At 37.3% G+C, this 14,386-nt stretch overlaps 2 protein-coding genes and 1 pseudogene across 2 annotated transcripts; all 3 read left to right on the top strand.

The window, feature by feature from the left end:
• The first annotated feature begins 1,571 nt into the window (after positions 1–1,571).
• On the top strand, positions 1,572–5,142 carry LOC110750334 (endoglucanase 24-like). The gene is made up of 4 exons (XM_021950643.2): positions 1,572–2,271; positions 3,478–3,777; positions 3,914–4,075; positions 4,263–5,142. Exons 1-4 carry the CDS (start codon positions 1,843–1,845, stop codon positions 4,869–4,871), a joined length of 1,500 nt encoding a protein of 499 aa, XP_021806335.2. The 5' UTR covers positions 1,572–1,842; the 3' UTR covers positions 4,872–5,142.
• A 1,260-nt stretch (positions 5,143–6,402) lies between these two features.
• On the top strand, positions 6,403–8,927 carry LOC110750342 (laccase-11 pseudogene; annotated as a pseudogene).
• A 2,226-nt stretch (positions 8,928–11,153) lies between these two features.
• On the top strand, positions 11,154–13,854 carry LOC110750333 (uncharacterized). The gene is made up of 2 exons (XM_021950642.2): positions 11,154–11,478; positions 13,129–13,854. Exons 1-2 carry the CDS (start codon positions 11,469–11,471, stop codon positions 13,806–13,808), a joined length of 690 nt encoding a protein of 229 aa, XP_021806334.1. The 5' UTR covers positions 11,154–11,468; the 3' UTR covers positions 13,809–13,854.
• The last annotated feature ends 532 nt before the right edge of the window (positions 13,855–14,386 follow it).

Here is a 14,386-nt window from a genome sequence, read left to right as displayed (position 1 = left end):
TTTTCCTTACAATACACTGTCATCAAATGGCGGCAAGGCTGCTCCCACCAAATATCTGACATAAAATTATTATTATTATTTTTTTATTATTTATTTTTTGCTTACCAGAGCATTGATCAATCCCATATGAAACTTAGAGGAGATAACTTTTTATTTATTTATAGTACGTATTTACTTCTATTTTTGTCAAGGAAATTTCCTCTAGTAATATTTGAACATAATTCCACCCAATACCCATATGCTTCCATTCCATGAAGTCTCTTAAGACGAAAGCCATCAATGATGATGCCTTTCTTAATTTGATATAAGATTTTGATTCATGGAACGCACTTGAAGTTGCTTCAAGTGTGTGTTTAATAGAAGAAAAATGGATGCTCACAACAAACGTGATACACAGTTGCAGTTGCTTAATTCGAGTATATATTTGTTTTTCTTCTTCTTCTTTTTTGGGTTTTTATTTCTTTTATTTTTAGGGTCTAAAGAAGCGAAGATTTTATTGAATGTTTTCAAAAGAAACTCAAAGGAACTCAAAGGAAAATCCTTGCGGTCTAGCTTATGTTTGACAGTTTCAGGAGGATGTACCAAAAGTGATAGAAGAACCCAATTCCCAAAGCACTTTCTTTTAAACTGCCCCTAATTCTTAAGTCCCATTTCAAGCAAATTATATTCCACAAACAAAGCAATAGTTTTCCTAAAAAGGCAAAATATTGAGTGTAAGCACCGCCCTTAGCCCTCTCTTCTCTTGGCTGCCTTGCACAAGGAGATAAGAATCTTTCTGTATAGTATAGGTACTCCATGTTATAAAGAGAAATGTAATTTTAAGAGTTCAAGTAAATTGTGGATGCGATATAAGGTTATCCTACGACTAGAAAGGGAAGGGTTCGAACTCTAACATTGACTGTCGAAATAAATATTCTTAGCCACTAGAACTATAAACTCCAACACTGCATAACAAGTTCATCACTATATCCCATTATATGCTTCTGCCTTGTTAGGTTTGATTGGAAAAAGGGCCTTGCAATCTACAATTTAGTTGCTGCATTCACATTGGATGTAAAACTGACCTCAAACATCCTAGGCCCAAATCCACAACAACAAATGCAATGAGAAAAATCCAAATGCATAAGCCTCAAAGGGCATAATTTTGATCATAAGCATAATGCTAATACATAAAATATAAATGCACGATCCAAATGCTTCTCTAAGCACTCACCAAGATTCAGTAACCTAGAATTCAAAGATACTTTAGAACAATGAGAAAAATCCGCATCACATTCTTCTTCTTCTTCGCTAGATATAATGGTTTACGATAAACTTTAAAGTCCCACATACTAGTAAATCACCAGTGTCAAGTAAATTCAAATGTATTTCTTCTTAAGCACACACAAGTGTAGTTTCTTTGATCAATTTATTAGAGGAATCCACATTCCTCAATATCAATTCCAACCCAAACTCAAAAAGATTTATAAAAAGAAAAAGGGAATATAAAAAAACCCAATGCACTCACTTTTCTATTTAGAAAATTGTCCCCACCACAAAAGCATCACATTCATCTGTGAGAAGTATTGTGCACTCACATAACATAACACTATTCCATTTTTGTGCAAGGCATGTGAGTCTCACTGACACTCCCTCCACACTCACCTGTCGGCGCTCGCACGACTCTCTCTCGCTCTTCCTTCCCTCCAATCTCCTCACCTTTCTTCCCCGTGACACCTTCATTTGCCCCATATAAATAAAACCACCACCCAAAACCAAACCAACCCAAAATTTCAAAACCAAAACTCATCATCAAAAACTTGCTAAAACCACAAAAAACAAACCAACCCATTTCAAAACACCATGAAAACAACCCTCTCCTTCCCTCATTTCCTTGCTTCCATCTTTGCCCTAGCCCTAATCAGCCTCCCCAATTTTGCATCATCAAGCCACCATGACTACCAAGAGGCATTGTCCAAGGCCATCCTCTTCTTTGAGGGGCAGAGGTCAGGGTTTTTGCCCCAGGACCAGCGCCTGTCATGGCGCGCCAACTCGGGCCTAGGTGATGGGTGGACTTACGACACAGACTTGACTGGCGGCTACTATGATGCTGGGGACAATGTGAAGTTTGGGTTTCCAATGGCCTTCACCACCACAATGCTGGCTTGGAGTGTGATTGAGTTTGGAGATTCCATGCCTCCCAATGAGCTGAGGAATGCGCTTGTGGCAATCCGCTGGGCTACGGATTACTTGCTCAAGACTGTGTCTCAGCCTAACAGGATCTTTGTGCAGGTAAGGTAAAAATTAATGGTTGTGGTTGTGGTGGTGGGTTTTTGGGTAGGAGGGAGAGTGGGTGGACCAGTTAATGTGTCTTTGTTAAACTTTTAATATATATATATATATATATATATATGCTAGTGATTTTGACACTCCTTATTTACCCATATGCACAAATATATGTGTTGAAATTCACGCACATTGTATATTACAATTTGACACATATCTTTGTTAAACATTGTATATTCCAGTTTGACACATATCTTTGTTAAACTTTAGATATATGACCAAATATAAGCGTTGAAATTCATATACATTGCAAATTACAGTTTAACACATAGATTTTAAGCGTATATATAATTATTTTATATTTGGATGGGTGTAGGAGTGTGGAGTTATGTAGTCCATAGGGTCTGGGTGTCTCAACTGGTTTGTCACTTTTAGTCCTGTGGCCCCAGTTTATTTTGATCCCTTTAAATTGCGTGCACTTGCCTCTGCCTGTGAAAAAGTCTATAATAGAACTCAGTCCTTGAGTTTCTCAAAATTCATGAAATGTGGATCAAGATAACTTCCCTCCCATCCACAAGTGTGCGTGTCTCTATTTTGTTTTGTTGCTTCACACGCTGGTTACTATTAAGGTTGAAGGACATACATTTTCACTTACTCCTTTGTCTGTTTATTTATTAGAACAAGCTGACACATTGATCCCTTTGTCCGTCAAAGGGTCAAAGAGTAAAACTTCCATGTAACATGTTTTATATACTTTTTTATTTTTATCTGTCTCATCGCATGAATCGTCACACACTCTAAAAGAGTAACATAGTTGTAATTTTATTTTTCACTGTTGTAGTTTTGTCAACTTCAAACTTTGATTTCAATACTTAACCCCCCGAAAAAACTTTAATTAATATAAAAGTGTCTGTATCTAAAATAACAAAAGATAAAGGAGGAAGGAGGAATCAATTATATTTTCTTAAATACTTGTCATCTGTGAGTGGGCGGTGGGATATGTCTCTATACCACTTTTCATAAAGCCCGTGAGTTTGCATGAGACAATCAATTGTCTTCATCAAGCTTTATGCCCATGACAAAAATGGTCCTCAGCTTAGTCCAAAATGCGTCCCAAATAATCAACCAATGCAAATAGGGTTTCTGGTGCTAATGACAAGGAAAGTTTTCCAATTTTTGGAGGGTGTAACTATGTTTTTCATGGAATAATAGGTTGGGGACCCAATTATAGACCATAATTGCTGGGAAAGGCCAGAAGATATGGACACAGCCAGGACTGTTTATGCCGTGGATTCGCCCAATCCAGCTTCTGATGTCGCCGGAGAGACGGCCGCAGCTCTGGCAGCTTCATCAATGGCATTCAAATCCTCCGATCCCGGCTACTCAGACACATTGTTACGAAATGCCAAGAAGGCGTTTGAGCTAGCTGACACTTATAGAGGAGCTTACAGTGACAATCCTAATGTTAGAGGTGGTGTCTGCCCATTTTATTGTGATTTTGATGGTTACCAAGTAAGTCCAAGGTCAAAATCACATGACTTTTTGTATTATTTTAAATATTTTAAAAAAAACTATATTTATATTTAAAATATAACGTATGTCTCACATGTATTTATTTGTATATTAATTTTGGTGATATGTTTGACAGGACGAGTTGCTATGGGGAGCAGCATGGTTGAGTAGGGTCACTCAGGATAGTGGTTTTTTCGATTACATACAAAACAATGGCAAAACTCTTGGTGCCGAGGAGAATATAAACGAATTTGGGTGGGACAACAAGCATGCTGGCCTAAATGTTCTAATTTCCAAGGTCAGTTTATATGTTTCCCAACACATATAATATCTATAATGTGTGCTGATTTTATATATATCGTCAAACAAACATTACATTTTAAGATGGAAGCACAATATCAACGCAGAAAATATAAGCAGATAAACAAGACATAAATGTATCAAAAACAAAAAGTAAATCCGAGTTTTTTTTCTTCTTTTTTCAGGAAGTCCTAGAAGGCAACATGTACACTCTTGAATCCTACAAAGCATCAGCTGATAGCTTCATGTGCACGTTAATCCCGGACTCATCGTCCTCCCACATTGAGTACAGTCCCGGCGGCCTCATCTACAAGCCGGGCGGCAGCAATTTACAGCATGTAACTTCCATCTCATTCCTACTACTCGTGTACGCAAATTACCTTTCGCGAACCTCGCAGTCTCTGAACTGTGGCAACATAAATGTCAGTCCCACAACCCTACGCGAAATTGCCAAAAAACAAGTTGATTACATTTTGGGAGATAATCCAATGGGGATGTCATACATGGTTGGTTATGGTGACCATTTCCCACAACGCATTCATCATCGTGGCTCTTCATTGCCATCAATCAAGGACCATCCCCAACCCATTGCTTGCAAGGAAGGCTCAGTCTACTTCAACTCCTCAAGCCCTAACCCTAATGTGCTTGTGGGTGCCCTTGTGGGAGGTCCTGGAGAAGACGATGTTTATAATGATGATCGTGCCGATTTTAGGAAATCTGAGCCAACCACTTACATCAATGCACCATTTGTTGGTGTTTTGGCATACTTTGTGGCTAATCCCAATCCTAATTAGCACACATTGATGCTTGGTCAAGAACATGTCATTTTTTGTTTTTGTAAATAACCCATATCAGGATTTGAAAAATAGGAAAAGAACAAAAATGTCTCTCATCTTAAGAGCAAAGAGAGAAGAGGCTTGTTACTTAGTCTTTGGAATTTGAATTATACTGTCATAAGTTTTGAGTCACAAAAATTTCGCGTGACATTTTACAGAGAATAAAGAGAGGTTTGTTATGTAAAATTCAATATATATGGTTTTGATTTCTCCAGAAAAAAAAAAAAAGAAGAAGAAGAAGAAGAAGAATAAAATACAATCTTTTCACTCTATTCCAACAAAATTTTCCAAAAATGTGGGGGACTTGTAACTCAAATTGTTGAGACTATTTTTCCACACCTAAGCACAAAGTTCGAATCATATGTCCTTTAATTTTTCTTGTAATAGAAAAAAAAAATTGTTATCCATCGCGCATGCCTGCAGACACTTATACGATGTATCTATCCTAACATATGGACAATGAATACACATGGAAGAATAATATTAAATAAATTACATTACATATCATATCCGGTGAATTCATGATATGACAATTGATACGTACGATTTAATCAATAACACTGCAAATATGCTCGTATTATAAGTGACATTAGAAGATTTAATCAATAACACTGCAAATATGCTCGTATTATAAGTGACATTAGAAGAGAGATAAGCAATGAAAGTTTCAATCCCTGACCATGACTTTGGAACAAATAATTTCTCCCATTTCTCATATATGTCAGATCAATGAATCCCCCATGTCCCAAACTAATTTGACAACCAAGTAATCCCCCATGTGGAAATCGAAAATCAAAAGTATGCGCAGCACGTGAAGTTAGAGTCCACAAAAAGAATACTCATGAAGCCAAATAATGTTGCCTGGAATTTAATTCATTTACTTTATTTTGTTTTTCTTGGTATTGCTTGATTCAATAAATTAATGAAAAAGGTTTGTCTGGACGCCGGTGCTTTGTAGATGAACACATGAAAACTGAAAACTCCCATGGCTCTCGTGAACAACACGGGTCTTGTTCCTTTGTGAGGGAATGATTAGGGTTTTCAGGCTCATTAACAACAAACAAATTATTTGCATTAACCGATCTTTCATAATTTAACTTTGTTGCTTATTTTGTCGAATATTAGGGTTACATCATGGTAGAGGTTTCTTCCTTATTTTATTTGTTGCATCTATGAGTTCGATAATTTATAGCATTTATGCGTTTATATACCGTCTCTTTCTATTGAAGGATTCTTTAAATAATCTCATTTGACGGACACTTTGTGAGATCAACTACAACTCTTATTTCAACAATCAGAAACATCCTTTTTTATCAAGTCTTCTCATTTATAAATTATCCTTGCAGACAATTATGCAAATTGAAATCCATTCAGACATCTAATTGTGACCAACAAAATGGGCAAAAACAATACTTCGACAAAACACTAAAACAACAACCACTTAATTGAATAGTTAAATGGTTTCAAATTCAAGTGATTTTTTGCTAATATGATTTTTACGGAATACCTAAAAGATAGCGGGTTAAGATCTTTGAAATACAATATGAAGTGGACCCTACAAGATGGCCCCTCAAATAACGCCTCAATCGGAGGTCTCTAATCTTCTTATTACGCTACCTAATCACGTTAGACACATAACATCCATCAAAACTCTCAACTCAACAGAAACACATTTAAGTCAACGGAAAAATATTTGCACCTACTAAGAGCTAAACTTAATATTATTGAAGTCTCTAGCACTAGTAGTAGGAGACCAACACTTTCTTGAGCCATTGATTGCATTATTTGTGACCTACCAACATTTAAAGTGCAACCAAAAGATAGTTTGTTTGCGATGTCAATTGCCACCAATAATATTAATTGGTCCCATAGCGTCCGGCTCTGTACGGTAGGTTCGTATTCATGCCATTCTCATAAATAGTCATTTTTCTTGTTTGTGTTTATTTATTTATTTTTAACAAAATAAGGTGACAAATTGACAATGTGCCTGAATTTTGTCCCATTCTGCAAAATTATAAATATATGCGGCTCCTGGTTGGATAGGGTTCATGGTGGAGGATAGTTTGGGTCAAGAACATTCTCTTATGAAAAACCTCCAAGCAAAGAAGATTAATTTATTTTTGTCTTGCTCAAAGTTTTCTGCAGGATTCAATTAATTCAACATCACCCCTTTTTGTTTTTGTTTTTTTTTTCAATTAGGTCAATAGCAACCACAGAAATCAAATGAGAGTCCATCACCATTTCTTTTCAATTGACTTCGACCCATTATCACTGTGGCTGAAATTTAAGGCATTAGCTTTTGGGCCAGGCCCAACAACAAGGTAGTGCATTTTGCAATGCTCTACATAGAAAAAAGCTTGACCTTACTTTATTAGGAACTCTTCAATGTCCTATTAAGACAGGGCCTGTTACACCCTACACTATTTACTATAACAGGGCAAAGAGGAACTCTATGGTGGCATGCACATATTTTCCGGCTAAGAGCCACTGTGTATGGAGCAATTGTCATCTTGCCTAAACAAGGGACTGGTTTTCCATTTCCTCAGCCATACAAGGAGGCTAATATTGTCTTAGGTGAGTTAGTGCAACTATAAGATTTGTAACTATATACAATTTTTTTTATAGAGTTTATGCAGAAAATGATTGTATTGTTTCTTGTGAATGGTGTAGGAGAATGGTGGAATAACGACGTCGAAGAGGTTAAACAAGGAAACAAACTGGGATTGCCACCAAACATGCACACACCATCAATGATGGGAAGCTAGGGCCTCTCTTTCCCTGTTCTGAAAAACGCACAGCATTCTGTAGAAAAGTTGTTGCCTACACTAAGTTTATACAATGCACATGGTGGACGTGCAACTAGTTATTGTGAGAGCAATGCTGTATAAACTCATTGTATGCAAGAACTTTTCCCATCTATGACACTAGATGTTCTGAGACCACTTTTGTTTTATGGCAATGCCATTTGGACATGAAAAATGAGACTGCGCATTCTCATCCTTTCTTGTTTTTGCTATCTCAGATACCTATGCATTGGAGGTTGAACAGGGAAAGACGTACCTTCTATGAATCATCAATGCTGCACTCAATGATGAGCTATTCTTTGCCATTGCTGGTCACAACTTGATAGTGGTGGAAATTGATGCAGTCTACACCAAACCATTCACATCTCAAGCAATACTAATAGCGCCAGGTCAGACCACGAATGTTCTCGTTCAAGCCAAACAAGCGCCCGGCAGATATTTCATGGCAGCTAGGCCATTCATGGACGCACCGGTTTCCATTCACAACAAAACTGCCACTGGAATACCGCAGTACAAAGGCATCCCAAATACTGTGCAGCCAGTTCTTCTCCAACTTCCGGCAATCAATAACACAGTTTTTGCATTGAGCTTCAATGCCAAGCTAAGAAGTTTAAACACAGCACAGTTCCCGGCCAGTGTACCTCTTAAAGTTGATCGGCGTCTCTTTTACACGATCAGGTTGGGAATCAACCAATGCACGACTTGCCTCAATGGAACACAGCTCACTGCTTCTTTAAACAATATCACATTTGTGATGCCCCAAATTTGGCTGCTTCAAGCTCATTATTTCAACACCAAGGGAGTATTTACCACGGATTTCCCAGACCGCCCTCTAACACCTTTCAATTACACTGGTGCACCAATCACTGCCAACCTTGGCACTAAAGTAGGCACCCGGCTTTGCAAACTTGCCTTCAATTCAACAGTTGAGTTGGAGTCCCATCCTTTCGACCTTCATGGTTACAATTTCTTTGTTGTTGGGACTGGAGTTGGGAACTTCGACCCCAAAAAGGACCTGGCAAAGTATAACTTGGTGGATCTTCCGAAAGAAACACAATTGGATAATCCAAGTAAACACGTCAAACTCACCAAATAGCATGCTACATTAAACTTCAAAGTTACTAATTAAGCCAGAATAATCTCTCTTCTTTTTTTCTTTTTTTTATAGATATTTCACTAATATTTTTAATGGTATTTGATCTTGTTTACGTGTCTGGTTCATGCACTGTCATTTGGAGCTCCATACCAACTGGGATTTGAAGACTGCATTCGTAGTGGAAAATGGGAAAGACTCAGATCACTCTGTCTTGCCTCCACCTACAGACCTTCCACCTACAGACCTTCCACCTTGTTAGTTCCTCGAACCGGAGAACTCACAGTGGAGTACTTCTTGAGGAACACAAACCATTGTTTTTTTCGAGCCCTTTGGCTGACAATTGCTTGCAAACACTCCTGCTGCATGACACATGTAATGAAAGCAATGCTTCAATCCATCAACCATTATAGTCAACAATCACAGCCAAATTCAAGATAAACTTTGATCTCAAAAATTTCAACAAGCTAAGGTGGAAATCAGGCTTGACTGCAGTCACTTCTTAGAAAAATGTGTGAGGTTCTTTTGAGGTCCGGTTTGGATTCAAGGTCTATCGTAGCCTGTTTGATAGCCACGAAGAAATTTGCTTGAGTTCCCTGAAAACGGTAATAATTCAACGTTATAAGACCTCATATACTGTATAATATATACTGACAAAATATATGAAGCATTAAAAATCAATAGAACTGAACTCAGGAATATGTCTTTATATTCTTAACCAGACTCATGCACTCACTGATCTGGCCGAAGAAAAATAGGGTGAAATATTCAAAATGTTCCTTTCAAACACTTAAGACACCTAACTACATGGCAAGGGTGGCCAGCATTGGTATGTGGTAGCCAGCTTTTATAGTGGATTTCACTTGTGTTTTGAATGCTCCCAAAACAGCTTATCGTCTATGGTCAAATGAAGGTAAAGAACATTGTCAAACTAGTTCACATTTAAATTAAAAGCTTTCAAATACAATTTTTAAAAAATTAAAGGCTTTCAAATTTTGACCAATTACTTTAATTTTCTAAAAATCAACGGGAGAGTGCGATCTTGGGAACTATTCTGACATATGTTTAGCTTCACGTACCTCTGTCTTGCTTATTTAAACCCTCATTTCTCTAAACAATAAAAAATACAAGATTAGGATCTTCAGATACTCTGCTTCTCTCATTTCTCTAAACAACAACAAAAAATTCAGTATTTTGCTTTCAAGCTTTCAAATGAAAGCTCTACAGTTTCTACCCAATGTTGACAACAACACCTCCATCTTACAAACTGATGCCAAATTTGTTTTATATTTTGCCCACAGCCCTATAAAACCATTAGACCTTGACCTGCTATCATGTCTCATCCCTACAAAAACCAACAAGTTATGTCGGGGTTCTGCATTTCTATTCTTATGTTTAGCTGGGGTTCTTGCAACCATAGAAAGATGCATAAACAAATTCGCCAAAATCCCCATCTTTACTAAGTTCCAACAAACGAAGCCTCTACCTAAGAGTCACTAACTACAAAAATAGCAAAAAGAACAGCAATCATATAAACAGATTGTAATGCAACTATTCAACTATTCTATTTCAGTAAAGAAACGAAAGACAGGAGCAAAATGGGGTGTGAGAAAGAGAAAGTACCTGAGAGTTGATGAAAGAGTAGGGCAAGTTAGAGGCGAAGACAGTGGAGGCACATTGCTCGCTTTCGCTTCTCGTTTTGCCACCATCTTTGCTTTTGTTCTTCCCCATCTCTGTTTGGTTAGCGAGAAAGTGAGCGAAAGGAAGCTAGTGAATACGGAACTAAAACCTCAGCAGGGAAAGAAAGAGAAGGGTTTCGGTTTTTTTTGGTTTTTTTGGTGCGTGTTGGTTATTCAATGGAGGAGAGGGTTTGTAAGTAACGCGGGCTTGCAATTTGGGCCTGACCCAGCAAGAAAAGTAGTTTTGGATTTGGATGACTTTCATGCTACGTTTGTTTCTTTTCTTCTTCTTTTTTTGGCATACAAGCGATATGGAGGAGGGAAGAATCGAACTTGGGATCTTCCTTTGTGTTATTTTAGTTACATTGGGAAGAGTCAAAATTTGCCCCAACACAAGGGCAGAACTAGTTCTTTACTCTTTGGGAAATTTGCACATATGCCATTTAAACTTTTTTAAGGTGGGTGCATTTGTCGTTCAAATACAAAATATGTTGTGAGGACAACAAAGAGGGAACTATAGGGACAACAAAGAGACACTGTATAAGGAGGAAAGGGTTATTATAAGATAAAAGTTGTGAAAAATAACGCACAGACTCCAAATTTTTACAGAATTGAAAGGCGGCACAAATGAAGCCCAGGTGTTAAGCATATGAATATGTTCTTGACTCCTCAAAATTGAAGATGAGCTTCTCCTTAAAACAAACGGGGTTTTGACACTTGTCAAGTTAACTCAACTTTGTTTTTCTTTGGTTCCTTTCAGTATTTTTTAAAGTTTAAATACAATAACTGCTTTTTTTTTGGGTTGTCCGAAAATACAATCGCATAATTTTGTATTTACCTTATCCGCTTTTCATATGAAATAAAAAACCTTGATAAGCATTAAACGCCAAGACTTATTCGTTTCTTCAGTGTCTGCCTTCCAAAGGTTTCATCTTTGTCTTCCTCCTGTTCTTCACAGCTTCTCAAGTTAGGGTTTTCAATGGCACAAGGTACGCTCCTACAATTTTCTTCGTCTTCTTTGTTAATTAATTTCGAATTCCTGGAATTCTCTCCCTTAGGGCTTAGACTTGCGTTAAAGTTTGTTTCTTGACAGTTTGTATGATCTTAACATGAGTGAGTTCTGTTTTTGTTTGTGTTTGTTTATATGATTTTTTACTTCCAGTTTACATATACATCTGGCAATGAAAACCCAAAATTGTAATTTGAAATCTGTGTTAACTTAGTGCAGACCAGAACACAGAAGCTAAATATATACAAAGCAGAAAAGGGTATATAGTGATAGAGGGAGTTTCAATTGAGTATCCTTCAGACCTTATTCGAGGGACACTCTTTTAGGCCCGGTCTGCATTGTATTTCAACGATGCAAACCATATATTTTTTAAATCTTTGTTTACATGATCACCTAAATCAAAAATCATTCAACCAGTTGATCAAATGATAGTCATTTTAGTGTTTGTTGAAAGCACCATGTTCGTCTATTAGCTTCGTCACAATTAGATGTTTTAATGGTTTATAATTTGTCTATTTTTTTAAAGCTGATCTATTAATTGAAGACTTTAGACGGTTCGGATCATTGGAATACTAGACGGAGTGGGCCCCACAAGGTGTCCCTCAAATATTATTTGAGGGATACCCGACTGGATGGGGACTCTATAGTAATAGATTCATAAATGTGTTTTTGTGTATGATTATGTGTGAATGGTTTGCTTGGATCATTTTTGTTTTGGCGTTTTGACAAGAATGAGTAGTTTTATCGAAATGCTTGAAAACCTTTGTCTCCCTTTGTTTCAACATAGAGCATTATACTTATGAGGCAAAATGAAGGTTTTGTTCTTGAAGGTAATTATCGAGGTTTGATTAATGAGTTGATTACATTTATCTTTTGGATTATCAATGTGTTTCACTGATAAAGTTGGACTTTATTGCAAAACACAAACAAATTGTTAGTGTGAGATGTTTTTATTGCAAGGTTGAATTCTCTGGAAAATTAGCTTGTATGTAGAAAAGTCCATTACTTGTCCATTACTCCGCTTCTTGCTTGGTTTGTTTGCCTTCTAGGAAGTTGCACTTATACTCAAAATAATTCCTCGCAGAAGAAACATATATGTCTTCAGCTCTAACATAACAGATTTCATTAATTCACCCTGAGTGCACTACGATTCTATTTTATGCATTGTTAATTAGTTGTTTATATCATCTGTTGGCTTTGTTTCTTCCATCATTATGAACTTTTATGTCTGATTATATTGTATTTTCTTTTGTTTATTACATGAATATTTGAATATCATGAATGAAACCATGCTAGGTGTTTTGGGTATAGCATGAAAGGTTGTTTCAGATGATGTTGAACCAACATACTGACTTTGGTCCAAAATGATTGGAAACTAGGCTTTTGTTGTCATTCGGCATTTTTTGCGAGGAGCTTTTATCTTTTTCTGTTTGGGTTTTTTTTTTTGGGGCTCTGAACTTTCATGTCAGAATGGAACAGGAACATAAAAATTTGCATCTGAACATGTATATGAACCTGTGTACTGACGGAATATATTCGCATTCACATGTCAGCATAAATTGTTTTGCATTTGCAACAATTAGGTGTTACTTGTACTTATTTCTACTTACTGTTTCCCACAAATTTGTAGCTATGGATGTTGGAGGTGAGGTGATGGAAAGCACTATTCCTTCGCTTATAGTAGATTATGTTCAGAAAGGAGAGGTACTTTCTCCAGAAGATAGTGCTTGGGTTGATTCCTGTCTGATTAGTGAATCTGATAATTTGGATGATGACTGGTCTTCTCTGAAAGGTGCCCTGCTAGAAATCCTTAATTCTCAGCCTGAATCACTCAGCTCTTCTGCACTTCCTTCTGGTGAGGGGGCAGATACAGAACGCTTCCAAAGAAGAACCCAAAGGAGTCTGCTTCCTATTAATGAAGACGCAGAGAGTGGAGATGATGATATGCCCACCGATGAGGATGCTAGTAATTTGCAGTCATCAACTTTTACGGGAAATCCATTCTTGCCGGGTTACCGTGATGATGACCTTGGAGTGACTGGAAAGCTTGAGTTAGGAGCCAATGTTGTCTCTACAGTATCTGAGATGGAGCCTTCAACTGAGGATATTTTCAGGGTTTGGGATTTGGATGTTCCAGCGGAGGAAGATGATCTTGTTAAGCAGTTGGAAAAGGCCCTTGAAGAAAGTTCACTTCAACCGCTCCCACCAACTGTCGATGATTCTGATGTGTGGAAAAATTTGAAAGTAGATTCGGTTGATGCTCTAATTGCTGGAATTGCAGACCTGTCTTTGGGTCAAATTTCCAGATAACATATTCATATTTTATATATGTATATACCAAAAGTTTAATTTGCCATTATCATTGTGCTGCTGTTGAGTATTGGCTTCTTGTTGTCTCAAATTTTCACTGAAACATGGATGATGGTTTTAGACCGGGGAAGTTTTCAGGATTGCAGTTTTGAAACTCTGGTTTTGTCTTCAGTGTTTCATAATTTATGGGTTACATGATGCCCAAATAATTATTTTCTGCCATCAGTCTAGTTCCTATGTTAGAAGATGATTGATTTATGTGTTGACTTGACTTCAACATCTTACCAAAATATGTCATGGGGAGGCAAGAGCTAGATGATGCTGTTTGTGCAAATCAGCAAAACCACTCATTGCCACTGCCATTGTGCACCAACCATGCATCTGCTAGTTGGTTAGGGCCTTTAGATTGGCAAGGAAAATCATGACCCCCATCATGTGGAGTAGCTGACGTGTAATGCTATCGGTCGTCCAAGTGGATGCTGGCCAACATCACAACTTTACTATTAAACCATAGCCATTAGTCAGTAAGTATGGAAAAAACAAGCAAGAGAGATGATAACAACCGCATATTTACTTTC

The sequence above is a fragment of the Prunus avium genome, chromosome 8 (genome assembly GCF_965620075.1).
Source record: "Prunus avium chromosome 8, drPruAviu1.hap1.1, whole genome shotgun sequence".
In the NCBI taxonomy this organism is placed as follows: Eukaryota; Viridiplantae; Streptophyta; class Magnoliopsida; order Rosales; family Rosaceae; genus Prunus; species Prunus avium.
The sequence above is the reverse complement of the archived record's forward strand: the minus strand, read 5'-3'. Positions and strand labels throughout refer to the sequence as shown.

What these genes read in the sequence shown, in the direction of transcription:
- LOC110750334 (XM_021950643.2), top strand. Translation starts at nt 1,843, where the DNA reads ATGAAAACAACCCTCTCCTTCCCTCATTTCCTTGCTTCCATCTTTGCC. An exon ending in CTAACAGGATCTTTGTGCAG is followed by an intron (nt 2,272 to 3,477) that starts GTAAGGTAAAAA and finishes ATGGAATAATAG; the next exon opens with GTTGGGGACCCAATTATAGA. An exon ending in TAAATGTTCTAATTTCCAAG is followed by an intron (nt 4,076 to 4,262) that starts GTCAGTTTATAT and finishes TTCTTTTTTCAG; the next exon opens with GAAGTCCTAGAAGGCAACAT.